We start from the raw sequence: 27,970 nt of genomic DNA, 5'->3' as shown, positions 1-27,970 counted from the left end.
ATATACCCAAACCCCGAAATGCTTAATGGACATCCTCAAGTTTAAACTAAAATTAACTCATTCAACCCCGGCGCGTTGCACCGGGATGAAGCTCACACACAGTGGACAAACTGTACGTCCCTCCCGAAGGGCCAACTTGCCCACCGTTAAGCTGTTTCCCATCAACCAAAAAAAAAGCGTCCACATCCAGCAGGAACAGTTCTCTTCTCGCACATGCTTGCATCTCTCTCTCTCACAGTACGAATGCTGCTCGGTAGGGCCACCGACCACTCGGGGCGAGTACACTTTACTACCACTTCACCCCTACAGTCCGCGGCGACCTTTGCCATCCCGCCATGGGAGTCGCGCAAACACCACCCGCAGGAACGATGGCCAACGCACGAAGCCCGCCACGTACACACACAGCCCCAAAACTCTGGAGAGTTGGCGAGAGCTTCCGGAGAACGAAGAGCCAGAATGCACACGGATTCGGGATATAATAAACAGTCCGCACTCGGAAGATGCTCATTCTCGGTATAAAGTGCGCGGCGAACGGTGGCCACAACGTCGGGACTCCTTCTAACCGGAAGCGCAAGTGGAGTGGAGTGACACACAGGAGCATTTGCTGCCCAACAAAGGTTGTTGTCGCTGTGTGTTGATGCTGTGTTCACCTTCCGGGAGGGTGGGGGTGATTTATCTGTGCAAGGAGTGAGCAGTGGGGAAAGCATTCCTCCCCCACCCCACTCCTGTGGCCCTGAGGACCCGATTGTGGCTGCAGGGATTCCGCGAGTGTTTTTCGCTGCAACGGAATGGAATGAAGAATCAGTGTCAAGTGTGTTGACTGTGTGTGAAAGCCTGTCCTACCCCGCGGATGCGAAGGACTCACGGGGGACAATATACAAACAAAAGATGAACACGTGAGAAGTGACGTTGAGCGAACGAACAAACTTTAATAACGCGAATAACTGTCCCGTGTGTAACCTTAGTGGCCACAACGACTCTGCTGCTCGTGAAAAACTAACCTTGGCCAGTGCTGGTGGAAAGAACGGGGGGTTTTCCCTTTCGTGGAATGCTCACCTGATACAGACAGTCGACGAGGTGCACGACGAGTGACTTTAAAACAGTGTGTAATTTAAAACCCACCAAAGGGATTTGCTGCAGGAGTTTGAATGGCTTGCAGAATTCGCTCGTCTACGGGGCTGGGAAGGATGCTATGTAATGAAATTCAAATCAACCTTCACCTTGCCACCTTGCCAAGTTTCCATTTTCTGTTGCCGTTTGTCCCCAATTAGTCGGTTCCTTCCCTGAAGGCATCATCTCGCTGCTGCTGCTAACGTGATCTTTTTCTATTGCATCTTTCATCCCATCGTCCGGATGATGGAGACGCAGGCGGTGGCAAGGCTGGGCTGCCAAAGGGGTGCCTGTAGTATTTCTGTTCTCTTCGTGGAAAACCCACAATTTTCCCACCAACAGACACACACACATACAAACAGTGAAGCAGAATCATCTTTACGGTTTTTCCAATTCAGTAGCAACAAACAACAACATAAAAAACCCCCTCCGGACGTTTTGTTTCTGTGAATTCCTGTTAAGAACCTTTCCTTTTTCTGTGTCGTTTTGCAGTTGTGCACAAAAAAAACCGAGCAAAGGGAGAAAAAACATAAAATGCCATACTGCGCCACGCGAAACGGGTTTTGGACACATTATGCCGTAAATCCATGGTCGTCCGTTTTTTTTTATGCAAAATAATCTTCAAAGTGCAGATTTTGTTTGGGCGATGATCGCATCAAACACGGCACCGCGAGAGTTAGCATAAGATGCACTGGACACTCCAACTCTCTTCTCTACGCTGGAGCTTCCTGCGGGGGTTTTTCGCGTTCCGACGGTAAAGATGAGCTTTTTCTTGGGATGTTCTGCTGGTGCGCGGCGGGCAGCACTCGATGATCGTTTAGCGATCATTATTTCGCTTCAACGGCGGTGATGGGGGGGCGGTTTTTGTGGCATTTTAAGCTCCCCCCACCCCGGGAAAGGCGCTCTATTCTTATGCGCTTTTGGGAGATACACATCTTCCGAAGCTGCGGCAGCGCTTGAAAGCATGTCGTGGTTTTATCGAATTTGCTTGACTGAATTTCCTGTTCCATATCCTCCGACACAGCACTTGTCACTCGACGCACTGCTACAATTCTCCACAATACCCCGCAATAAACACCGAAAATGCCCAATCTCTTGAAAATGCCTCCACGCGATACGGCTCGATGAAGGTAAAGCACGACCGTGAAGTTCCTTCTTTATTAAATACCATTCCCCCTTAGTGGGAGCAAGGGGAACTACGGAAACGGAACTACGGAACGGTGTTACCGTTATGGTGGCGTAAACAAAAAAAAAAAACACCCACCGACGTTACAATAATGCCGACGAGGCCCTACTAGCGGAATTCATATCTTTTGCGCACGGTTCTTCTGTTCCGTGTTTTCTGGTAGTGGCAAAGATAAAGTCTCTTATTTGAATATTGACTCACTTCTAGTCGCGTCTCCAGCATCTGCTCTGTTGGGTAATGATGCTGGTACGGATTTCCAGCTGGTTGTTTCGTTTCCAGTACATCTCTTAAGACAACAACCGAAACAACCCTCCGTCAAACAGCAATTTGCCTAATTTTCCAATACGAAACAATCACGGAAGCGAAATCACCGGCTTTTAGTCAAGTGTTTTTGTACTTCAGTGGTTTGGATCCTCTGCTGCTTTCATCGCTCATGCGGAGATACAATAAGACACTTTCATCTAAATATTTTCTCCGCTTCTGGAACTGACCGCGCAGAGACCACGGAAGCCAAACCATTAGAAGCATGTCTATCACTGAGGACTTGGACAACGTGCCTTGCCTTGCAGACGGCAGTCAGTCAGCTTGCTGGCTTATCATGATTGATGCTAGTCATTTTTAATCGAAATCGTACCACAAAACGTACCGAGCTGTGGGCGGATTCCGCTCAAAACGGTTTTGGGCGAGTTGTGCGAGTTCTCGTCTTGAAATAGGACACACACCATTTCTTACTCACTTTTTTCCCGCTCGGCAACATTCGGCATGATAAATGACCCTTTCTCCTGGTTTTCTTTTTTTTCGTTGGAGGGCTTATGACGTACAAAGCACGTAAAGGAGTCCTGGAAGTAGTTCGTGTACCGACGAACGGAACAAAGATATTTCTGCTGTGTCATAAATAAGTGTAGCGATGGTGGGTCTATTAATGTAACAATAAGCTGCAAAACACAATTGCAGAAGGTATTACCAAGCGTTAGATTGCAGACGTGATTATTTATCAATATCTCTCGCATTTCGCATACTGGTCGAACAAGTGAAATCTTCTCAGGGTACTTGGGCTGATACAGCAGTGCCTTAAATTGTCGCTTAACACATCAGAAATATCTTGTGCAGAGCTCTGGTTGTTCGGTGCCATTTCGGTGACATCACCAGCATACATCATCCAGGGGTCGTGTGAGTTCGTTACAGTGAGGTCATCTTATTAAGAACTAAGAACTAAGAGATATTCTTTAAATTTGATAAGGTCCAATGTCTCGGTTGGCTCGTTGATTTTGGGTGTCGACTGACTCACTTCCAATGTGAAACAAAACTCGCTTTCGCAGACCCTGGCCTATTCTAAGGGATTGTCCAAGAGCACTAAGGATTTTCCATTGAAGACGTTAGTCACGGTCATTCTAGAAGCATGATAAGCTTCGTCTGAATTCCAATAGAATTCATAGCTATAATTTAAGTTGGGGCCTAGACTTGCCTTCCGCATCGTGAAGATCTGATCTATGGACACTCATAAATTGTGTGACCAATATCCCCCAAACGTAATCGAAAGATCGCTGAACTCCGATTCACTCTTGCAGTTACGTTCACTCGATAAAACCCAATCATGGTTAACGCATCATCGAATACTTCATCCACTATTTAGCTTACTTACCGGCGACCAATTCCTTAGCTTCCCCTTCGCCCCGCAAAAAGAAAGGGAAAGTCTTATTTCAACATGTCGAAAGTTACGGTTCTGCTCGGACAAGCGTTAAATCCGATAAGTCCATCGAAACTGATAACTTAGTGGTGTTGGCGGAAGTCTTTTGTTACAAAAGTAGCTAAAGAAGCATTTGGTGAAACTTTCTACTTTCAGTCCATGTGCAATCAGGCTATGCCTGAACGATGCCAGAATGCCAGAATCGTAGTCAATGGTATGATAACTGATAGCGCCAGATGGTCATTACGACGAGACAAACATCAAACACATTCCCCCGATAAGCAACAGCACCATTGGGCTCCATCGTCGTTTGCATCGTATTGATTTCTTATTTTTTAACCATGACCCTTCGGGGGATGGGTGGTAGGGCCAAAACTCTTCCCCAAATTCGCAATAAAAACCGTTGACATCATGTGTCATGTGTTTTACTAAGCCCTCACGATTACTAATACCGTGGGGTTCATAATCAAACAACTTTCCATGCAAAAGTGTTGACAAAGTTTCGTCCATGCATGGAGCATCCGGTGACGATGTCGTGCTGTCGTGCTGGGCTAGGATGAAAGGCGGGAACAAAGTTTGATTACATCCTTCTCTTCCATCAATTCCACCACCAACAGTCATGTCCACTCGGCGCCACTCAGGCTCATCATCATCATCGTCGGTGTGAAACGAGAATCGGTCACAGAGTATCGGACGAATGTGGGATAAGTGTCCAAATATGTCAACAGCGACGCTTCGTCGATGGACTTCTCACTTCTCACCGGCGGATGGCGAAGACGTGGCGAAGGATATGCGAAAAGGACAAACAGGGAGTTGTTTGACAACACGAATCACGTCACTGCCGACTTGTCTTTGTCCGGTCGGGTTTGTTAAGGGGATTGACAATTCGACAAATCGTGATGCAGTTGGGAAGAAAAAAAGGGACTGCTTCACAGCCCACAACTCATGCAAGGAGTCCTTTGGCGCCTTCGTTCGATATTCTGCAAAGAGCACGCCATCCTTTCGTAGCTTTCCGACCCCACCGTAGTGTGGGCGAGAAAGCTCGTCAAAGCTAACGAAAGGCGATAGATTTATTACTCCGGTTGTCGATACTGGTGATGGAATTCTGGAAAGGAAGCAGTGTCAAGAAGCTTTTGCTGTCGTGACCATCAAAGACATTTGATATGCGCTCCCTCACAAGACGGGATGATCTTCGCCAGGTTCAAAGTTTGCTTTGATATCGAAAGCACACATGAAAGGTGTTCTTTGTTAAATAAATGCACTAAAATATGATAAGATTCTATAATATGATAAGGAAACAAACACGAGTACAAAGACCCAACGGTGGACGACGGTTCCCCGGAACAAATTCTCCATTTTCCACGCTTCACAGCATCAGTATGTACGTTGGAGCCCAAATCCGGGTTTACCTTTCCTTCTTTTTTTTTGGGGCAGGTGAACATAAGTCAAGCAAGAATTCTGCGATATTGGGATTACATTCTCCAACTCCAAACCCCGCCCCATGTACTAGAGCACTGGAAGCAAGCAGAAGTGGAAGGTTTTTGGGAGACAAACCGTCCGAAATAACATTCCAAACAACCCCGCATTCGCAGCAGTGTGGATGATAAATATTAACAAGAAAATTAATCGCAAAACTTTCTCCTTCACCGTCGCTACTGCAATAAACGTAATTTTATGTTGTTATTTTATTATCTTCCCAAAACTTGATCGCATCGTACTTCGCAACGCTGCGGCGTAGCATTTTTGAGTAAGTTAATTCGTCCCATTTGTTTTGGGGGCAATAACGGTTACACACGAACGGTGTTGCCAGAAGAGTAATAGCAGTAGAGCTCATTTATTTGCCCAGCGGTATCCAACGGAGAAGCGCAATTGAATGTCCTTGTTACGGTACGTGGGTGAACCCACTCTCACACGTGCAGATAGCACCCCGGTTGGCGCTTTTGTCCAACAGGTTTTGAATTTATAGCTGTGTTACACCACCACCACCACCGGCAAGGAACAGCCATAGATTGTCTATCGATCGGGACGAGCGTACCGGTTTTCGGTACAGTCCCCTGGTTGCGAACCAACTAGGTCGATCGCATTCCCGAGCGCATCACGGGAGATGCTTGCGAATGCAATCGTACGATTGGCCACTGGAAATGGAATGGAGCGAAAGCAATAAATTGTAGAGATACCAATTCTTCTAAATGTACAACCCGTGTAGGTGCAATGCAATTCAGCAGCATGTGACTGACGACGGGCGTTAGGAGAATTGCGTTCCCCTTTTGCTGCCTGCAAATCGGATTACTCCTCTTTCACGGTGACAAATTGACTTCATCGGATGGACAGAACAAAAAAAAAACACCATCATTGACAAAACGCTTCTGTTGCTCTAATTCTAAATCAATGCCATTCAATTGGCTGTGCAGCAGCTTTTTCCATTTAACGATATTTGCTCACATTTGTTTATTCGCAGTCCTGTCCAGTCCGTTCGAATTTATCATTCGTAATCCTATTTTCCAGCTCTGTATGTACTTTGCAGCTTAACATCGGGTGACGACCCTATGACGACACACGCACAGCACTCATCACCACAATTCAATTGCACCTAATCGACAAACCAAACTAATCGACCACAGCGTACCAACCACGACCGAATTTTGTCACTAGCCTCGGTGATGCTTATCGTACCGCTTGTTCATAGATTTGAAATTAAACTATTGTATCCCTTTTCTCTGCACTGCTCTCTTTCTTTCCCCTCTTTATCTCTTTCTCTTTCATTCACACACAAACACACACACACACACATATCCACCCGATCCATCCGATCCTATCTCGGCACTTTTCGGTCAGAGGATGGCGGATCTCACTATTCAGGAGATGACTGTCAGGTAACGCCCGTCATCCACGTGCTCCAGTATCCGGGCTGCGTACCGAAGCCCATCCCATCGTTCGCGTGCATTGGCCGCTGTGCCAGCTACATCCAGGTGTCCGGTAGCAAGATCTGGCAGATGGAGCGGTCGTGCATGTGCTGCCAGGAGTCGGGCGAACGGGAAGCGTCCGTATCGCTCTTCTGTCCCAAGGCGAAGAATGGCGAGAAAAAGTTCCGCAAAGTAGGTTCCGACCATCCCGACCCCCGTTACGATGTTACGCATGCTGTACGCTTCCGTGCGATAAGATAACACCCCCTCCCCATTGCTCCCGTGATCCTAATTTGCTGCGTCTCGCAGCATCCCCGAAAAAAGCTGCTTATATTATTCCGCTTGCATCCTGCCATACTTCCGGTTTGGAAAAGGAACAACAAAAAAGCGCAAACTTTCCAAACTACCATCCCAACCCGAAAGTCTTCCCGAAAGCCAACACCAACGCTAACATAATTCCGTCTAGTGCTACTACTTCATGCTTCACAATTTTTGGCTCCACAGTTCCAGCCTGTGGAATTACGGAAGCTAAAAGTTTCGCTTCTCCCAAAAGCCCAAAAGTGTTGCCCACCAGCGCGCCCCGGTCGTAAGCAAAAACCGGACCTGACCCGGATAACACACAACACCCGAAAACTGCTGCATATCTCCGCACTAAACCCCGATTTTTTTTTGCTGCAAAGCTCCTTATCCTTTCCCGTCTTGGCGTTCTGTTGTATTTCCTCTCAACGGTGTGAAATGTTTTGCTTGTTCGTGTTTTGGCCTTGCTTTAACAACCTGCATTTTTTTCTCTTCTTCAACTCATTATTGTTCCGTGTTTCCTTGCATCCCTGTGGCTCCTTTTCGTTCCTTCGTCCCTCTGTGTGTATTTGTCCTATACTTTTTTTTAACAGCTGCATAGTAATTATACTTCATCTACGTGTTCTGTTGTTCGCGCTGCTAACTGGTGCCCTAGTAGCTGAAGTTACGTTCTCGGCACTACTTGCTGGGTTCCTAATTTCGAACTCGAGCAAATTACATAAACAATCCACACTAACGATACAAATGCAACGGAAGGGAGTCGTTGAAGTTAAATTAAATTGCGCGCTGCAGGAATTCCAGGACAAAACACAAAAACAAACGTTCATTAACCCATCGCATCCCATTAATCACAGCGACATTATCTTGCCTGTTTTTACGACACCATTTGCCCGTAATGATCATAATCTCTTAGCACTAAATCCATTTAAACGAGCAATAAAACTCAAAAACGTCACCGATTGATGGACAACCGGGCGCATCCATCGGGGTAGAAGAAGGTTGCAATCGCGCAGACACGTTGTCTGCATTCTGAACAGCAAGTCGTAACTGTACTACAAGCGAACGTTCTACGAATGACCTACGGATTGACCAGACCAGGCCAGACTACCTTACGCGGATAACATATTAACCATTCATGGACGACGCAACGGCATTGTCGGCACTTGACTGGGGACTTGATGAAGGCAAAGTACAAATAAGAGCAAAACAAACGAGAATTCACGTAGACGTAAAGTACGCGCTGGAGCTGGACCACAACACGATGGGCATGGTGGGCGAGTTCGTGCGTGGAACAAACAAACAAACAAACATGCAGCGGCAAAGAAACGAACAAACGGTGATGACGATGGTCGTCTTCGTACAAAAAACATCCCCAGAACATCATCGGAGTATCAGAAATCTGCAATGAGAAAAATAGAAGACAGAAAAAAACCCCCATTATTAATCATTCAGTCAACTTTGGGTCATGTGTGGGGAACTTACTTTACTGGGGCGGCATCTCATTCGACGATATGATGATGAACTCCACAGTCCAGATCTGCTCCGGGAAGGAACTCCACGTGCGGCGTGTTGTACTCTAATTCTTCATAAAGTTTTATTTCATTTCGCAGCCATTCGGTTCACATCACAACCCTCTCTCTCTGGAGGTGTTATTCCCCCCCTAAAGAATGTGTTGATTGGTGCTCGATAATAGTGCAAACATTCGTTCGTCCGAACGATCTGTTCGAGATTGATCGAAACTGGCAGCAAAACGCTATAAACCACCGGTACTAAAAGCCGCTCGCATCACCAACATCCTGCATCCCAGTACGTCGGTCGGTCGTGGTGAGAAGTGTGTGCCATTTTTTTTCGGCGTGTGTGGAATAGGAAAATATCCAAACATTTCAACCGGGTCCGGTTTTATGTCGATGTGAACGGCCGTCACCTTCGGTATCTTCCGAACCAACAGGCAAAGAAAGCCCAACCGTGGCCCAAACGCAAACCGGTCAAACATCATAATCAGCAACACCCCCCATTCAGCATCATCAATCGCGCAATCACCGTCATCGCGGCAAACGGATCCCAGCCCAACCCAACCTACCCCACTCCCTCCAGCAGCGATCCCTTCCCACCACGCTTCCCTACGGGCACGCTAGGGGCACGAACGCAGACCCGCGCCATATCGCCATCATCACGGATTCTACGTAGGCGACCCACACCCCAAAAACCGTTTCAAGTTGGAAGGAAAAATCTTCTCGGCGGTGAACAACTTTCTCACTGCATCGACCTTCGTCAAAGACATCAGACAACTGATCATGGTGAGTACCGAGGGTGTGAAGGTGAAAGGGGAAAGGAACATATAACTCTTTATGGTCACAAAAACACGTAACGCACGGCGCAAACGGTGCGGAATGGTGTCAGAAATAATGTGGAACTTGCTCATTGTAAGAGACTGCTTTCACTGCTTTTGGGAAGCTCCACCGAGGAGCTTCGGTTTATAATTCGCGATGAGAGCTAACATAATTAGATTGCAACTGGCGTTGGTTGGGAGCCTTTTTCTTTGGTGGAGAACTGAGGGTAGAATCAGAAGAACGAAAGTATGCCAAACGACGAGGACATTAAAAGCTTTCCCTCTTCCTGATGAAGCTATTACTATAAGCGGGAGAAAAGACATTCTAACACTCCGGCGGCACAACATTCAGAAAGATCTTAATTAGCTGCCGGCTATTAATTACTACCGCAGACTAATCGCATACGCCACACGTACGACGTGCGCTCGCTCGTAAATAGAGATCACTACCACAGGACGTCACAAGCTTCCCCCCGAGTATAATATTCCAACAACGAGTAATGAAATTACACGTACATGAAGGCATCTTATCACAATTGTATCGCATGGCAGCGCGGCACAGTCTCGCACCTGACACTTTCCCCCAGTTAATTGTTTGTGGCGCCATGGACACATTACTCCAGTTTCCCACGGCATCAGGCACGGCTAGGAGGACGAGTTCATTCGTTTGACATCAACCTCAACCACGGGTTGATTCATCCTAATCTGCCATAAATTAATCCACCTAAACTGATTACCGGTCGTCGCGGTGGTGGTCGGTTGAGTTGAGAGGAGGGTGGCTGTTCCATGTAAGTGGCTTGTTATAAACCAACTCCACTACCACCCCCCCCCCCCCCCACGGGGAGGCAGGGGTTCATCAGCAGCCAAACAAAGCGTTATAATTTAGTCATTAGCAAACCAGGGGCCTAAAACCGGGTTCCCCGATAACGGCGCATTGTTACACTCGGTTCGGCACCGCAAAGCCATAGGGGGATTGAGGTTAGAAGATCTACGGAGGTTTGTTGGCCTAAAACTGAACCTTCCGAACCTTCCCGTTGTTGCTCTTATGTTAATAATTTCCCTGTTTGGATGGAGAATCCCAAGTTCGCGAGGAACTTTGTGGTACAACTTGCGCAACCCACATTCACCAGGAAACAATTCTGTGTCTGTGGGGATGTGATCGCCGACCCCAACCGGAAGCTTTCTTGCCGACTGAAAACTGTATCTAATTTTACATAATGCAAAAGATTTTACGTGTCAGAAGAAGACGGCGTTCCTTGCAAATGGAAGTCGTCTCACGGACGCTTTCGAAAAACGCTTAGACATTAAGACTACCCCTATTGCGTTTAATGAATTCACCAACTTCCAGCTCGCTTCAACGGTGAGCTGTCTCAGCTGGAATCTGCGCCCTAAGTACCTCTTGGACACGAGTGTAAATGCCACGACGCACCGTGAGTGTCGATTGTGTGTCCTGAACGTCGAGAAACCATTCCTTGACACATTAATCCTCCACGATCCAACGGGCCGAACGCGATTACTTCGGTAGCTTCAAACCTGCTGGACAAAGGTCAAGCGATTCAACGGAAAACACTATTTGACCATTAGCTTTTATCGACTTCCGCCCGCTCGTTGCCGCACACGCTGTGACACGACATGGCAATCTAAGCCATGAATGCGACCGTTATTGCGACCTACTGCTGACTACACTAAATGTGTCTGTCATAGCAGTTGTGGTTCGTCCTTCGGTGCTGGCCCGGTATCGGGAGTGGTACATTTATGGGACATGGGATCCACGTGATTGCATGTACGTCGCGCAGAACCATTTTCTTCGCAGCACATTCATTTGCTGCTCTCCTTGAAGTGTTTAACCTTTGCGCTAGAAAGGAAACAAGTGGACGGTTAGTGTTTCGGGGCTCCGGTCTACCTTCCGGTCTTCCGCAGTGTCGAACGATAACTGATCTCGTCTCTGCTGGTCATATCAGCTGTACATGCTGACTAAATACTTGGATTGGAAACTTGCAAACGCAGCAGAACGGTATGATTCAATTCCACTGGCCAAAGAAGCTCTCGCTAAGATGCTCTTACTGTCCATCAAATTTCCCCCGAGGGTTGCGCACGAACTTATTAAAGAGACGTGCATTTATTCTCCCAGTGAACTCTACATTGGGTTTTCCTTCCCTGTTCCCTCCGGAACGTTATTCTCAGTCAAATGTCGGTAAAGAACTCACAGAACTCTGTCGCAAAACGGGGGCGCATTTTAATGAACCACCGTGCGACGTGATCGCAGCGTAACATTGTCATTAAACTTACAATTTCCCGTAAATGATGCCAATCGCGATAGGAGTGATTCGATTTCCATTATGTGACTTGTTGCTCGCCGTCAGTGTGCAGTGTCCTCATGCACCGTCGACACTTGACGATAATGTAAGGGCCTCCCCGCGTACGTATCACTGTTTCGAAAGCTGTCGCGTTGTGACAATGTTTCGATTAAGTGTGCCCGGAACGCGCTACAGTGAATCGATTTTTGTCCTCCTGACGGTGTTGATGATGATGATGATGAAACGATTAGCGACCGATGGCGTACACAAAAGGCCAAAGGACACGTGGTGCCGAAATGCCGCGTACCAGATGGTGCAACCAGAAGCGATACAGTGTGATAATTGGCTACTGTGCCTGGGCGTATCGACTGGGGTGTTCACAAATTTCCAAAAACCCCTACGTAAATGTTCACACTAGCCACGAGGCGTCAGGAGGGGCTTTTGGGGTCGGGGGAGTCAGGCGATGGTAAGTGTTTCATTTTCAACGTATCAGTTACACCATCTGGCTACACCATGCGCCTTTATAAGGTTCTCCTTTAATGTCTTTTGTTAGTTCTACGCACCGATTGTTTCCTTATTGACTGAAAATCACATCTGAGGGGCTTTAACTTCCGCCATCGATACTTTCACGAGGATAAATTTAATTCCTCCCGATGACTACCGAAAACTCGGAGTATAATTATATCGACAAAACGAATGCGTTACAACAGTTCTACGCCGCCGCTGGCAAATATACAGGGAACATCAAAAACTCGTCAAATATTTGCCAACAATTCACTTTGAAGCAGCGGCAGCAACGGCTTACACACAGCCACTCTCAACCTGCTCCACTGCGGGAACATAACGAAATCCGAAGCGAAAATAAACTTTATGCTTAAAATATGGTACGAAAAATCAATACCATCATTTGCATCCTCATGTCCCTTTTTACGCGTTTTACTAGCTCCTCGGCGGTATGTTTTTAATACTTCCAATCGTATCGGATGGGGTGTCCATTCCCTTGAGGTTCGCAAATTATACTTTCATTGTTGGACCGCTGACCGGAACCGGAACCATCGTGGGCTGTCATTGGCAAACATTTCAAACCGTTTAAGCGATTGTTGTAATGTCTGGCTGTTGCAGAAGAAGGGAAGATATTAAAGAGTATCGCTCCTTTCACAAAACAGTTTCTCCTCTGTTAACAATCCTCTAGAGGGGTTGCTTACAAATACAAGGAATTCAATCACATGTTCGTTTAAAGATTATTAAAAATGCAAGATCCTGCTTGGTGGAGTGCATTTCCGTAATCGAAATTGAAAATGGAAGTCCTGTGTCCTAAAGTCCCTTACGTGTTGTTAGTTTTTTCAAGAAAAAAGCTTTGTAAAAACGTTTTTCTCGTTCGCTTCACTGATTTGCGAGTATATCAAATCTTTTAAACCGCATTTGACGTGTGAGAACGGTCTACGTAAGGATACTCTGGAATGGCACTGAGATACTGAGGAGGGATCTTCAATGGTTTCCAAAATCGGTCCCGGTGACATGTTTTCAGTTTGCCTGGTCCTGGAACGATGGAAGCAAAAGGAAAGAAATTGTATGCATTAGTGATCAATACCAATACGTAGCACGTCCTAAATTTGCTGACATGACGAAGACAGGCATAATTTCGATTCGAATTCACTGCTCTTAAAGGCAAGCGTGGACGCTTTTTCAACATTAAGCCACATTACATTTCATTTCCCAAAGCGAGCAAACAGTTGCCGTACGGTTGTGGGACTTGTTTGTTCGGTTTGACCGATAACATATCCACTTGTCAACGGGTGGATTATAAGGGAACGCAGGACACACGGATACATTATTTGGGGGGCGAAACCCTTGTTCTCTCTGGTCATATTGAATCAATTGCTCCACCTCCATTAACGTGTGCAATCAGATGGGGTTGAGCAGCAGCGCATAAACTCGTACCACCGTCCTAAGCAAACATTTTCCTTTTGCCCGAATTTTCCCACCACAGACCCGTCAGACAAACAACGACCCTTCGACAGCACCGGAAGCGGGATCTAACGCAACAGGCGCGGGCAACGACCAGCAGCAATATTCGCACCGGCCCGAATCCACCAGCGGACACAGTGGCCGTTCGAGTTCACGGTCCCCCATCGATCCGTACCGGCAGGACAGCATTAACCAACCGCCCAGCGACAGTTCCAGCCTGGACGGGAACGTGTTCGTCGATGGGGCGAACGTGCCACTGCACAGCAAACAGCGCCGCTCGCAGACAACCGATTCGCTCACTTCCGGCAACAACATCAGCTACAGCCTAAACAAACGCTTCATCTCCAAGAACCAAATGAAGGAGTTCCGGGAAGCGTTCCGGCTGTTCGACAAGGACAACGACGGGTCGATCACGAAGGAGGAGCTCGGCACGGTGATGCGCTCGCTCGGCCAGTTCGCACGGGTCGAGGAGCTGCAGGAGATGCTGCTGGAGATCGATGTGGACGGCGATGGGAACGTTAGCTTCGAGGAATTTGTCGACATCATGTCCAACATGACGGATACGGTCGCGGAAACGTCAGCCGATCAGGAGGAGCGCGAATTGCGCGACGCGTTCCGCGTGTTCGACAAGCACAACCGGGGCTACATCACCGCGTCCGATCTGCGTGCGGTGCTGCAGTGTTTGGGTGAAGATTTGGATGAGGAAGAAAGTGAGTAGAGCCGCCGTTCTGATGACACCCTTATGCACTGAGATTAGTGCTGTATAATACGAAATACACTCTCTGTTCTTTTCTATCCCAACACCGCTGCAGTCGAGGACATGATCAAAGAGGTGGACGTGGATGGCGATGGGCGGATCGATTTCTACGAGTTCGTCCATGCGCTCGGTGAGCCGGAAGATTCCCAGGAAAACGATGAGGACGATGAAATCGTTTCGCAACGCTCGCCATCGTTTGAAGTGCAAGTTTAAACCGAAACGCACTCCGCCATCCTATAACATCACGCTGGTTAGGCCGCCTCTGCGTACCGGATTCGATTGGGAATTTCCGATCCGATCCGAGAAGCAACATATTAAAAGAAGCACAAGTAAAACGGCACCACAAGTTTTATCGTACGTTCACAAGAAGGGAAGGAAGTATTAAATATAATCGTATTTTTGCTTCATCATAACTTGATAGATGTGAAGTAACTCGCTCGAAAGATACCATTTTCAATGTTCTGCAAGTGCACGACAACGACGACGAAGACGAACGGTGACACAGTGACACAAAGAGGGCGCACGCACTCTGCTCGCATAACTTACAAAAGCCAAATTTTTAAACTCTTTTTCCATCGTATTTACCGTTTCAAAAAGCAAATAAAAACAAAAGTATTAAGAAAAGAAACTATACACTGAGATTTAACATGCAAGCAATTACTAAATACCATATTTGATAGAATAATAAGGAAAAGTATCGAAACTCACGATGAACAGGAAGCGGTGAAGCACGAAAGGTGAAAAAAACCAAATTACAGATATCGAGAAATGCGACATTTGTTTTCCGAAACTCTCTTTCCTTTTGCAATCATCTAATGAACATTCATCCCCTATGATGTGTTTGTACACGCAGGTACTACGAAAAACATATCAACCGCAAAGGATGATGATGATGATGATGATTATAGCGGATCTTTCGGTAGTTCAAATTCAAAGATAGTTATTTGGAATCGACGTTACGTATCGTTCGTTCTGCTGATTAAGCTGTACATTTATCTCGGTTTTGATCCTTTCCACGATCGTTCAAGATCACGGAAGGTGGTAAGGTGTCGGATATCACGTCACGATCACGCAAAGAATAAAAACTATTAGCTAATAGGTATGGGGAATTGATAAAAACAATCGTTAATATACCAATCAACACTCTTTTCTGCATTTGTTTGCGTTGTTGCATTGTGTATACGTTTTGCGCAAGCTTATGCATTTATGGTATGGATAGTGACGAAGCACCGTACAGTACAGTGCTGGTGGAGTAATATTTTAAAGCATAACACAAATATCCACTAAATCAAACATTTACGCTACTATACTAAAGATGCTATTAAATCATTACAATCACGCATAGTCAAGTACCAAACTTTTGCAAAACGAAAAAAAATCACAACGTTCGTTACCACATGTGACCCATGTACAATCTTGAAAGTAACACTGAACATCAATAAAAGCTAAGGGATTTTATGTATGTTTCAATGCACCATCGTTGCATGTGAATTTTGTGCATCCGAAATGTGACGCTGTTAGTACGATAATAAAATGAAATCACTTACCTTTTTAAGACCGGCCCTTCGGGAAACGGTGCGTATTGATGATGTTCTTTCAGTATTCAGAATACCAATTTAATGCTTCGTTTCGATGGATTCTTATTCCTAAAATGTGGCGATATTCCTCCAAGATTGCAATTTCACTTTACACTCTGTGCCAACATAGCTGCCGCACCTTTCCGCACAGTCTGCAGAAATACTCCTTCGTTAAACTCACTCACGCCAATGTGTATCCGTTTTATCGCGTAAGACAATCCTTCGACATGTGACCACAGTCGCCCAACGTGCGTAGTGACACCCGTCCATCCGGGTAGATGGATACCCAGGTTAGCGATGCGTGCCCAAGCGAAATGCGTAGCCATCCTTCGGCGGGATACTGCAAAGCTCGACATACGAAATACCGTATCACGTTGGCGTGACATACAATGATGGTGTACGAGTCCGACTTCTGGGACGGGTCGGCTCGGTAAAAATATTTCCGGAATGCACTCTCGATTCGAGCACCATCCTGGAAGAACTGCTAAAAAAGCGCAGCGAGTGTTGTTGTATGTACATTAGTTAGTTAGAGGATAGCTTTCCATTCCTAAGGACGCTAATATCCTTACCGATGCTTCAGGACGCCAGTGACCAACCGGAGGTTCCGGAGGAATGGGCGATCCTTCCTCTAGCAGCGGACAGTTGACCAGTTTTAGATGCATCAATGATTTGCCTATTATCTCCGCTGTCTCTTGTGCACGGGTCATCGTTGAACGAACGATTTCATCGTACGGTAGAGCGAGATGCTTCAGTCGCTCTCCGCTCAAGGCGGCCTGTTTACGTCCCAGCTCGGTTAACGTTCGCTGACTGTCGGTCATACCGTCGAGATTGTACTGGCCATGGCGTACCAGAATCAGATGGCGAATGGCACGACCTTTCTTCAATTCCACTGCCTTATTGTAATCGTTCTGCGATTCCGGATCATCCACTTTTTTGAGTGGTTTTACGAGACTTTTCGGATCACGGCTAGAATAGGAAGATGTGGAAAGTCAATCAAAATGCAATGCCAATGTTTACTGCTTTGTACTTACTGGTCCCAGTTCCATTCCCATCTTGCACACGAAGACGGTTCATAGTTGGTTGTGAATGAATTTTCCACTGTCCGGCGTTCGGAGGTTTTCGAAATAAACCAATAGCCGGATACACCCCCAATTGCACCGATCACTGTACCTGATACAAGCTTTTTGGACATAAAACGACTCCAAACCCCCATGGTGTACAGTTTTTCTCAGTTTTTCGTCAAAAATAAGTTGAGGTTAGGACACGAATGCCGGCGAACAAACGCAAACAATGATTATTCTTCGGTTGAAATACAACGTATAGCCAGTAGATCGTTCTACAAACTTTAAGTGCTATAAGTTCTATTTTCTTAAGCTAACACAATTATCACAATAAAATTGAACTGCCAAATAAACTATTAAGTACGGAGTAAAACAACACGGAACTTATTTTTCCCGCGGATGTTTTCCTTTTTGTTTGCAAATGTTGTCAAACCGAAATGTCTCCGCATGTTTATAATGTAGGGTTGTAAATGCTGCCCTTAACCCTTTTGGCGTGCAACCTGTATGAATTCGAAAGTTGATGATTTTTTGGAAATTTTAATGTTTCTTTCGTAATATTCTAGTCTGCAAATGTTTTAATTTTGCTTTGAGAATTACATTCAAAATACTGAAATAATAAGGATTCTTTCACCTTCACTGCACGTTCAAAAATACACATCCGACAGCAAAGAACTTCCCCCTCCACGGGAAGCTGTGCAATCGCGAGATAGTTTTCCTTACTTCGGAGCGGCCAAGTAACCTGTTGAATTTAATCGCTTAGCAACCGTCCGAGAACGAAAACCTCTCCACTTGAGCTGCTCTCGTGCGTTCGATCGATCGAAGAAGACAAAAAAGTGTGATTCACAGAAAATGGCCTCAGGAAAGATTCTCATCTACGGTGGACGCGGTGCACTCGGTGCTTCGTGCGTGCAGTTTTTCAAAAAGAACAACTGGGTAAGAGTTCCACGTCGTTTCCTTGCAGTTTTGCATAATACGCCCCGAAACACCAGTGTAGAAGACATCTTTCTGTAATTCTGTGTCTGTAACATCTTTCTAGTGGGTTGGTTCGATCGATCTGACAGAGAATGATGCGGCCGACGCCAACATTGTGGTGGACCGTGATGCGGACTGGGTGTCGCAAGAAGCGGCCGTATTGAGCAAGGTCGGTACGGAGCTGAAGGGCGAATCGCTGGACGCCATCATCTGTGTGGCCGGTGGCTGGGCAGGTGGTAACGCGAAAAAGGATCTTGCGAAAAATTCCGACCTCATGTGGAAGCAGTCGGTGTGGTCGTCGGCAATTTCGGCTACCGTCGGTGCGAACCATCTGAAGCCGGGTGGCTTGCTTGTGCTGACCGGAGCTAATCCCGCGCTCGAGGGAACCCCTGGAATGATTGGCTACGGTATGGCGAAGGCCGCCGTGCATCAGCTTACGAAAAGTTTGGCCGGTGAAAAATCCGGATTGCCAGATAATTCGCTCGTCGTTTCCATCCTTCCCGTGACGCTGGATACACCGATGAACCGCAAATGGATGCCGGATGCGGATACTTCTACCTGGACGCCGCTCGAATTCCTTGCTGAGTAAGTACCGTTCAATGATGCAACCTTGAGGTGGTTAGCCATGTATTGAAGTAAAAAATTCACCATTCCCGTTACAGGTTGTTCCATAAGTGGTCCAAAGGAGAGGAACGTCCCGCCAACGGTAGCCTGGTGAAGCTGATTACCAAAGACTCCAAAACTGAGCTGGTAATCGTCTAAGCGCCCTCCCCGGCAGATCTTCCCCCGCATTCCATGTCCTTTCGAATCTCAATCTGTATGCTCTTTTTCTTTCTCTTTATCTGCATTCCATGACACGGGCGCTTAAAACAATCATTCCAGAAATCGTAAAATATCCACAACTAAACGATTCCCAACTTACTGACGGGAGGCGTTGGTGTGTCAGGTAGCGCTCATTGTTGTTTAATTGTTAAAAATTGAAGCATACATCGAATTCGTTGATCGAAAACTTAAGTGAAAATAAAGTGTGTAATACATATGCTGTTAAAAACAGAACCGAAGTATGTTCTGGCTTGCGAATAGCATTGACCGAAATGAACCGCTCATCGTAACATGGTTCACACACAACGTCACGAATGCTGCCACAGACGGACGACCTTGAAGAAAACATGAAAAAAACAACGGTTGTGCAAATCACACCGAAGCAATGAGGTATGGCATGGTATTGAAGGGACCTTGACTTTGTTACACACGATCTCGCCAATGGGCTCCATTCGCCATGATCATTTGTATTGTCTCACGCGATCAGTCTAGTCGATTTCTCCTTCTCCTAACTATGACCGTGGGGCTCTCTAGTGAAGGGGTTCACTAGTGTGAAGTTGGGTTGCCTAAATATTGGTTCCTTACTTTGGCAGATCGTAGTGAAAACGGGAAGTCGTATTACATGTAATCTTTCCCACTTGTCATGGTCGACCAGAACCGGTTCATTGGTGGGGGCGCGAATCGGAAGTCAAGTGACCGGTTCGTAACAGGAATCGATACCAGTCGTGAACTTGCGTTTAACGTCACAGACACTTTAGAAAGAGCTCGTTTCTTACGCCATACATAAACTTTTCGAACTCATCGAAAAAAAAAAGATTTCTTGGGTCACTGCAATAGCTAATTGATGTATCCCGGAATCTCAAACACATCCTCCGATTGGCTCCATTGGCTACCGAGCATAACCGATAGGAGCATAATTACGGCATACCTATCGCACTTCGTCCGCAGATAAGAGCTAATCATTAGGGATGGCGTAGTTGCGCTGCTCTGCGGGTCGAAAGGTTGTGTTCCACGAGACACTTCTCATATGCTGCATAGTATCATCTTTCCGGTTTTGTGGAACGATAACGATCCTCCCTTGGCTTAATGTCTTTAGAATATAAATTTATTGTAATACTTATACAGATCATCTTTTCTACTACGTCATGCTTGAGTGATCCTGGTGATCCCATCGCTCCCTACGCACTTTCTTCTATTTGCAAATTGAGAATTATTACACGCACAAGTACATCGTTGTGCACCACTACTGCTAGCTGCTCGTCGCGCCGCGATCTCCTGATTTTTTCTATACATTTCATCGCACATTTATCTGGTTTTTGTGTGCGACCGCAGTCTAACGCTGACCCGTTCGCGATGTAAAACCTTTCTTGGGGTAGCAACAATGTCCGCGCGGAGTTCGTCTACTTTATGTTCACGTCCTTATGTACATTCACATTGCTTAAATAACACATAAACAAATAAATCTAGAGCATAAAACGAATCTTTTCTATACCTCTCTCTCCTCTGTTTAAACATGTGACCATTCGAGACTCCTTCCTTTTGCTTATTGATGGTATAACACGAAGGCGGTGGGAATGCAAAAGCATTTTGCCACCATTCGTGTTGCCCACACGTGCTATTTCGCGAAAAACCTTCCTGATATCACAACGCTCGGGTTTGCGCATCAACTACTGAAGGACGAACGCTTGTCCACACCCACATCTAAAAATCTCTTATCTACATAGCCCTCCGTAACTCTTAGACAGGCTGAATAGAACTTCCGTTGTTCGGTACGCGCCCTACTTAAAGGTCAACTCGTGGTCGATATTGTAATTTGAGCGGTGGGTCTTTAAAGCGCCACCGCGTGACGTACACGAACTTTAACGTGTGGTCCTTTCCCAGCAGCTCGTCATTGCACAGGATATCGATCTAAAACAAAAAGGAGGAAACAACCCGATTAAATGTTCACCCTTACATCCTTTTTAACCAGCGAGCCTCCCTGCTTCTTCACACTCACATCTTTATATCGGTCGATACCGTTCAGTACTTTTTTCGCGAGGAACTTCTTCAGGTGCGTTATCGTGGCCTGCGAACTACACCGTATGAACCTTCGCTTCAGGTTGCGCAGCTTATCATTGAAACATTCGAGGCACACATTAACCTGCTCGTCCTGCCGATGGTAGTCCGCTTCCTGGTGCGCCTGCTCGTTCGCTTTATCGTCACTGTCGTGCACCTGCGGCATATCTTTCGGACAAGGCAGGTTCCGTGTTTTGTAAAACTCCCGCTCCCGTTGCATTTCATCTGAAACGACAAGCCATGGTCACGCATGGTCACTTCCCCCGTGTTGCAAATCCCCGTGCTCTCCACGATACTCACTGTCCATAAGGTTTGGCACCAGCTTGTACACGATGTCCTGCATCGTGCGGTCGAAGCTGATGTACTGCAACGGATGCGACTGGTGGATAACATTTTCACACGTTGGGCAGGTATTGTTTTCCTCTAAATGTTTCACTAGGCAGCTTTTGCAGACTGAAAAAGGGAGAATAACCACGCTGATTATAGGGCATATCTCGGTCAACCACGCAAAGGGCCTCTCGCTGCTTACACGTATGTAAACACTCGGTTACGGTGGTTGCATCGATGAAATAGCCTCGGCAAATTTCGCACGTGATGTGTTCATTCAATGTTTTCAGCTTTATCCGTCTTTCCATTGTCGGGACAGGCGCCTGGCAAGCCCAGGGATGATGAGTTTTTCCACGATCGCACGAATTTGTTGGTCGCGATTTTAGAAAACTGCTTTTTTATCTATTGTTGCTTTCTATCCTTTCTCCTCCCTCATCGTTGCCTTGGCTGTCAAACTTCGTGCACAACAATCAAACTTCGGCTCTGCGCCTGCTCTGGAAAAGTTTCATCTTTCATCCAATGGAGCGGGGCTTGAAATGTTTCACGAAACAAAACACTGAACTACCATTTTGAAGCGACCATTGATCGCAACTCGTGCTTCAAGGAAATTACTAATTGTTCTACTGCATATGCAGGACTGTGCTGTGCTTTGTCGTTTACGTTTTGCATGTGTAAAAATATTCGCTTGGACTAGATTCCGATTCGAAGAAACATCAACGATACGGGTGATTCGCGATGTTGGTCGAGATTAAATTGGATTGAACTAAGAAAAAGCAACAATGGATCGGTGGAACATTTTTTCCAATGGAGTGTACTGCAACGAGTACGAGCAGGATATTCTGGAAACACTGAAGGAATGTGAAAGGTACCGAAGAACCGTGTATTACGTATCGCCTCAGCAAAAGTATCGAACAGGCACTGTTCGGTTGATTGAAAAAGTCTGTGAACAGCAATCCTATCGTCGGAATACTCTCCATTTGGGTAAAATAGTTCGTGTAACAAAGTCTAACCTGAGTACATTCATGCTTGCTTCTATTTTCTTGTAGCTATCTACCTTCTGGATGTGTTTATGTGTTACCATACAATACCGAACTGTCGTCTTGGTCTAGTCGCCTTAACGTGTCTGTATGTGGCTTGTAAAATTGAAGAAAATGACCCGAATGTGCCTACGGTTTCGAAATTAAATCGGATCTTGGCAAACGCATACACTCCAGCCGATTTCACCGCTATGGAAGTGACCATCTTGACCTACTTCGACTGGCATATAACCATCCCAACGGCGTCCACCTTTCTGGACATATTTTTGCTGAACTGTTTCACCCAGGACGATTACAACGACATGCCGAAGGATTTGGAGACTGAGCAGACTTCTGTCGAACGATTCGCAAAAGCGATTCAAGAAACCAGTGATACGATTCTGAAAAACAGTTTGCAACAGATAAGACTGTGTGCAATTAAGCCGTCCCTGCTTGCGGCTAGTTGTGTGGCAGCTGGGCGTTTGAACGTTAAAAACTTGCCTGTTTGGAACGACCGACTAGTGCGTATTACTGGATATGAGTATGCCGAGATTCATTCAATTTGTCAACAGCTACTGGTCGAAGCATTTCCCCAATCACCAGCAATCTCGTCATTGATACACGCGCCCTATCCTGATTCAGGATATCTGTCTGAATGCCACGAAACGGACGAAGACAATAATTCATATAGTAGTGGCCAGTCAAGTAACATCACGAGCGAGGATATTGACAACACGACAAGCCCTTGCATGTGTAGCGAAACTACTATCGGCGAAGGGATAATAAGTTCTGCTAGCGATACTGGTGAGCCGAGCGCTAAAAAACGAAAAATAGTTGTTGTCGATTGGTCTGCTGAATAAGACTAGGTTCTGTCAAACAGTACCAAAGGGTAGTTATGTTATGTTAGCAGGCTTTATTTCTATACAAGGAATATCGGAAGGTACCATCTCAGGTTAAATCTCTATCTCTCTTTCTGGTGAAACTATAGTAACTCTATCAGATTGCGAATCACTTTAGGTTGTTGTAGATTAGTTTGTTGCGCGTCTCCGTTGACGACGTCGTAGTACCGCTGGGTGTCATGCTCTAGATCAGCTTGAAATGGTGCCCGTTGATGACTGGTTTTGTCCCACAAGTGAGGTTCTGTGGAAGTTTCGACAGTACGAACTGTCTCGTAAGAGGGAACAGGTTAAAAAAGCATAGGCGACTGGTTCAAAATGGAAATAGAACACATTTACTATTCGAAACCAAATAGTGTACCTTCGGTTTTTTTTGCTTCGTTGACATGAATCCGATGCACATGGAGTTGGTCGTATGTGCCCAGAGCAGATCGCCATCGCCACTGGCAGTGTTGTAGATGATCGATAGCGAACCGGCGTGTATTGCCTTCTGCTTGGAGAGGAATGGTGATTCAAGCAGCTTCTTCTTGTATGTCAGGTGTTGTGAAGTGATGGGACAGTTGCATCCTATCAGATCATCTACTAGCTCCTTGGCGAACAGCGTCTTCATAAGATATTCCCCATTGCCGGTCGTGCAAGAAGCGGCCGACATACTCGTATTTTCGTCCATCAATGCCCAACAGCCGGCCCCGTACGTTGCTGCCTGACCCACACGCCCGCTCAGCTTGAGCATAAGCCCTCCCGAGCTACAACCGGCCACAATCGAACCTTCGGCATCGACGCACACAGCTCCTACCGTATCCAGCGGAGACAATTTCGCCCGATTGATTTCCTCGTACTGCATGATTTGTGATCGGTAGTGGTCGTACTTTTTGGCCGCATTGGCCGAGATCATATGTTCCGCCGGAACTATCTGCAGTCCAATCTCCCGCGCATACGCCGATGCACCCTGGCCCACCAAAACCATCGGTGGTATCCGGCCGAAGCTGAGTAATTTTGATTGTCTCTCGCAAAGATGCCGCGCCAGGCTGATTGGGTTTTTGACGTCCGATACATTTGTGCAGGCCCCGAACTGTAGCGACGCACCATCCATGATGCAAGCGTCGCACTCAACCTGCCGGTCCCAGTTTAGGTTCGAGCCAATGCCCGCATTTGTGGCGGTCGAGTTTTCCAGTATAACGATTGCACGCTCACATGCGTCTAACGCGGTTCCGCCAGCGTACAGCACGTTAATCGCTTGATTGCAGGCCTCTCGGCATACATGTTCGTACAGGGTCTCATCGAGGAAATTTCCCGCACCTAACAACCGAATATCGGGATGTGTATTACAACCATGTCTCAAAGGAAAACCAGCTCCAGTGTTACCTGTGTGCACTGCTACGAATCCGGTCATGGTTTGTTACGCACAGTCACATTGAAAAGTACTCTACATTGGCACAGGTAAGTTGGGACGGCTGCTGTATCGATTTTAGGACCGTTCTCCGCAGGATGTGTTGTTTATTTACATACTGTTTGCAGATTTGCGGTGACAGTTCAAGTGTTTTGCTTGGGGATATGAGTGGGTAGCTATTTTCACTGGGCCGACAAATTGAAAGCCTGGCATTTCGACGGCAGTTGGAATCATTTATGGCTTTGTAAAACGCCAAAAATTGTAACTGAATTGAAACAATATGCAAAAACACTTGATTAATAGGTATTTTAAATCGTACTATTAAAAAACATTATTGTAGTTCATCAAATATCTTTTAGAATTGTAAACTTTAACAGGATGATTGTAAGAGCATTTTCGCCGGACATTTGTATCAGCTGGTGTGTTTGTTTATGTTTAGTTTTGCCGGTTTTGCGCGTGAAAGTACATATTTCTCATCGAAGCAGGGCAGTTTATTGTACATTTTCATCAACTTGAACCTTACTCAACACACAATGCTAGAGAAATCATTATTGCTATCGAAATTCCGAGGAAGCCTTCTGGGTGCACTGGTAGGCGATTGCTGTGGAGCACCGTTCGAAGGTCAACTCATGGACACTGGAGCAAAGCTAATACTGAAGAAAAACCTGGACAAACTAGAGGGTCCTGCTTTCAGTGGTTCGTACAAATCTTTCTACCACATCATAAGTTAATCTCCGATAAATGTAGTTTTATTTCGGTATAATTGTAGCACCGTACAAAAAGTACACAGATGACACGGCGATGACCATACAAACAGCGAGGTCCTTCCTCGATCCGGCTGGATATTCGCAGAAGCTGCTGGCAAAAAATTACATGGTGGAGTTCTTTAAAGAACCAAATCGAGGTTATGGCGCTGCTGTGGGAGAAGTTTTTCGGAAACTAAGGCAAACCAAAATAGCCGATCCAACGTGCCCAGCCATGGCTCAGTTCAATGGCAGTGGATCGTTTGGGAATGGGGCAGCTATGCGAGTGTCTCCAGTTGCTCTGTACTGCGTGAACAAGAACATCGATGAATTGGTTCGGCTGGTAAAGGAATCGTCCGAGATAACACACACCAACGTGCTCGGTGTGAACGGTGCCATCCTGCAAGCATTGGCCATCCGGCAGAGCTTACTGCTGAATCCGAACGATCCATTCTGCTGGAAAACGTTTCTTGCTCAGCTGAAACAGCATATGGTTGAGATAGAGAAAGAAAACGACCCCGATTTGGATGCAAATCCGCATGCATACGAGAAGCAGCTGCAGAACATGGAAAAGTTGCTAGACAACACAGTCGACCCGTCGGATGAGAATGTGTTGAATCTGTTGGGTCACAGCGTAGCAGCGCTATACTCGGTCCCAACTGCAGTGTACTGCTTTTTACGACACACGCAAGACTTGCTGAAAGACGTAAGTAGCCAATGCTTAGTTTCTATGTTATTTTGTAACCATCTAGCGTTTGCCTTCCAGACGGACCGGAAATCATTCCGCAATACACTTGAATACGCCATTTCTCTCGGTGGAGATTGTGATACGATCGGGAGTATGGCCTGTGCAATAAGTGGCGCCTACTATGGTGAGTCTATAATCTCATCTGCATTGTTGAAGCACTGCGAAAGCGCTGACAATGTGGCTGTCCTCGGCGAGCAATTATTTGAGGTTGCTGGGGCACAATAATGTAGCTGTGTAGATCGATCACATCTAGTATGCACCGACTGAGTGGTGTGTAAAATAAACAAAACTCCCATGTGGAGGAGTATTTCGTAGCTAATTACGAACCCTGCTTCACGTTTAACTGAGAAAACGTCATACAACCCTATGACAGCATTCATATTGAGATACGGTTGATAACGTCGTCCACAGAGGAGTCATGATAGTCCCATGTGGAGTTGGAATAATGGCGTTGATGCGTCCGCCAGGAAGGCCAAAATATTAGACGGCCAGACGAGGAAACTCGTCTGTGAGCAGTGGGGAGGACTTCTGCACCAGGCCAACACCAAGAAATGGTTGTAAGCAAGTAAGCATACTTTTGCTTCCTTTACTTTTAAGTTTGCAGTGCGGCGAGATGAAAGTGTATAAAAATATGTGTTCGTTAGATTGTTAATTTTTCGATGGGTAATTGAATGCAGTTATCTTGCATGTCTCTCTATATTTCTACCTCTTTCTCTTTTTATCTTTTTTGTCGCTTAATTACTCGTGTTCGGTGCTTTTCTCAGGTTTCCAGTGTTCTGTTTTCCTTCCCATTTTACGTTGCGATTACGTTTTGATGCGGTTACCTGCCACATAAATGAATTGTCTTGTTTTGTTTTGGTTTTTCATTTTATTATTTAAAAAAATCTAACCGCTGCTCTTTTGTTGCACGTTTTAATTAAATTACTCTCTACTAGTGTTTCCATTTTTTTACTATTGTTATCCGTTACCATTAGTATTAATTTATCATAATGTCTGATATTTATTATTTCTGTATTTAGTTATTTTCATTACTTTCATTAGTTTAATTGTTATTATTATTTTTATTATTAGTATTATTATTATTATTATTATTATTATTATTATTATTAGTATTATTATTATTATTCTTTGCAACCTGCCACTAATGCATTGCTATGGGATACCCCCAATTCGGGCATGTCGTTACTGTTGTTTCCCCGTTTGTTTTAAGTAAGTCTGTGTGTCTGTTTTGTTGTGTGTTGTTGTCTCGATTTGTATGAGCTTTCTTGCGTTCATCCCCGTGTGATCATTCTTCTCTCTATAATGTGTATATAAATATTCGTACAAATTCTCAGATTGACACATATAAACATCAAGAATAAACTGTTATTTTTTATTACTTTGCTTTTCAATTCCGTGTAACGCTAAATGTTAATTTGTTTAGTGGGTAGCTTGTTGGTTTTGTGCTTTTTTGTTTTGTTTCGTTTTTATTTTCTTATCTTCGTCCTTTTGGGAGAAGGAACAGCTGCTGGGTCCTGTGGTGTAGGATATGGTTTTCACTTTTGCTTCTCGGTGCGTCTATGTTTTGATGTAATTGTAGATGAAATGTGTGTGTGGAATGGAATTTGGAGGGGTGGGTGGGTATTGTGGGTGAAAGGGGGACGAGTGATCTACTAGTTATAAACAGTACTTCATGCTATTATCAATCGGCCCCCGCTGATGCATAAGTTTAGCTACGACTATGTTTTCTCTTTTTTCATTAAATGAAAGTAAAGCGCTTTAGTTAATTATTTCTTCAAATACGATTTAACTTCTATATTTCTTTGCTCGTTTGTTTGGTTTCATTTGTG

General features: G+C 45.7%; 8 protein-coding genes across 11 annotated transcripts; 5 read left to right on the top strand and 3 right to left on the bottom strand.

The window, feature by feature from the left end:
* The first annotated feature begins 521 nt into the window (after positions 1-521).
* LOC128299227 (calmodulin) lies at positions 522-14,784 on the top strand. Of its 2 annotated transcripts, none has more exons than XM_053035126.1 (4): positions 522-617; positions 8,794-9,480; positions 13,800-14,487; positions 14,590-14,784. In XM_053035126.1, exons 2-4 carry the CDS (start codon positions 9,478-9,480, stop codon positions 14,745-14,747), a joined length of 849 nt encoding a protein of 282 aa, XP_052891086.1. In that variant the 5' UTR covers positions 522-617; positions 8,794-9,477; the 3' UTR covers positions 14,748-14,784. The 2 variants fall into 2 exon arrangements, with proteins under 2 accessions (XP_052891086.1, XP_052891094.1); XM_053035134.1 differs by lacking the exon at positions 522-617 and having other exon boundaries at positions 8,472-8,989; positions 9,132-9,480.
* On the top strand, positions 2,823-7,147 carry LOC128298830 (bursicon). Its single transcript, XM_053034629.1, has 2 exons — positions 2,823-2,871; positions 6,819-7,147. Exons 1-2 carry the CDS (start codon positions 2,823-2,825, stop codon positions 7,145-7,147), a joined length of 378 nt encoding a protein of 125 aa, XP_052890589.1.
* Positions 12,852-17,567, bottom strand: LOC128299210 (serine/threonine-protein phosphatase Pgam5, mitochondrial). Of its 2 annotated transcripts, none has more exons than XM_053035104.1 (4): positions 17,143-17,567; positions 16,681-17,077; positions 16,082-16,595; positions 12,852-13,348 (listed from the first exon to the last, which is right to left on the bottom strand). In XM_053035104.1, the coding sequence occupies exons 1-3, from the start codon at positions 17,322-17,324 to the stop codon at positions 16,314-16,316; spliced, it is 861 nt and encodes a 286-aa protein (XP_052891064.1). In that variant the 5' UTR covers positions 17,325-17,567; the 3' UTR covers positions 12,852-13,348; positions 16,082-16,313. The 2 variants fall into 2 exon arrangements, with proteins under 2 accessions (XP_052891064.1, XP_052891074.1); XM_053035114.1 differs by having other exon boundaries at positions 16,082-16,592.
* A 345-nt stretch (positions 17,568-17,912) lies between these two features.
* LOC128296701 (dihydropteridine reductase) lies at positions 17,913-19,191 on the top strand. Of its 2 annotated transcripts, XM_053032170.1 has the most exons (4): positions 17,913-18,105; positions 18,209-18,729; positions 18,807-18,894; positions 19,027-19,191. In XM_053032170.1, exons 1-4 carry the CDS (start codon positions 18,022-18,024, stop codon positions 19,033-19,035), a joined length of 702 nt encoding a protein of 233 aa, XP_052888130.1. In that variant the 5' UTR covers positions 17,913-18,021; the 3' UTR covers positions 19,036-19,191. The 2 variants fall into 2 exon arrangements, with proteins under 2 accessions (XP_052888130.1, XP_052888129.1); XM_053032169.1 differs by having other exon boundaries at positions 18,807-19,191.
* Positions 19,192-20,062: 871 nt separating this feature from the next.
* On the bottom strand, positions 20,063-21,764 carry LOC128297221 (polycomb group RING finger protein 3). Its single transcript, XM_053032828.1, has 4 exons — positions 21,551-21,764; positions 21,322-21,474; positions 20,963-21,246; positions 20,063-20,874 (listed from the first exon to the last, which is right to left on the bottom strand). Exons 1-4 carry the CDS (start codon positions 21,654-21,656, stop codon positions 20,749-20,751), a joined length of 669 nt encoding a protein of 222 aa, XP_052888788.1. The 5' UTR covers positions 21,657-21,764; the 3' UTR covers positions 20,063-20,748.
* A 176-nt stretch (positions 21,765-21,940) lies between these two features.
* Positions 21,941-23,337, top strand: LOC128310279 (cyclin-J). The gene is made up of 2 exons (XM_053046882.1): positions 21,941-22,329; positions 22,395-23,337. The coding sequence occupies exons 1-2, from the start codon at positions 22,128-22,130 to the stop codon at positions 23,222-23,224; spliced, it is 1,032 nt and encodes a 343-aa protein (XP_052902842.1). The 5' UTR covers positions 21,941-22,127; the 3' UTR covers positions 23,225-23,337.
* A 52-nt stretch (positions 23,338-23,389) lies between these two features.
* Positions 23,390-24,757, bottom strand: LOC128310278 (threonine aspartase 1). Its single transcript, XM_053046881.1, has 3 exons — positions 24,626-24,757; positions 23,622-24,559; positions 23,390-23,528 (listed from the first exon to the last, which is right to left on the bottom strand). Exons 1-3 carry the CDS (start codon positions 24,651-24,653, stop codon positions 23,448-23,450), a joined length of 1,047 nt encoding a protein of 348 aa, XP_052902841.1. The 5' UTR covers positions 24,654-24,757; the 3' UTR covers positions 23,390-23,447.
* Positions 24,758-25,155: 398 nt separating this feature from the next.
* On the top strand, positions 25,156-26,399 carry LOC128298038 (ADP-ribosylhydrolase ARH3-like). The gene is made up of 3 exons (XM_053033770.1): positions 25,156-25,346; positions 25,420-26,099; positions 26,160-26,399. The coding sequence occupies exons 1-3, from the start codon at positions 25,184-25,186 to the stop codon at positions 26,364-26,366; spliced, it is 1,050 nt and encodes a 349-aa protein (XP_052889730.1). The 5' UTR covers positions 25,156-25,183; the 3' UTR covers positions 26,367-26,399.
* Positions 26,400-27,970: the final 1,571 nt, after the last annotated feature.

This window comes from Anopheles moucheti, chromosome 2, assembly GCF_943734755.1.
Source record: "Anopheles moucheti chromosome 2, idAnoMoucSN_F20_07, whole genome shotgun sequence".
In the NCBI taxonomy this organism is placed as follows: domain Eukaryota; kingdom Metazoa; phylum Arthropoda; class Insecta; order Diptera; family Culicidae; genus Anopheles; species Anopheles moucheti.
This window is presented reverse-complemented; position numbering and strand designations above follow the sequence as displayed.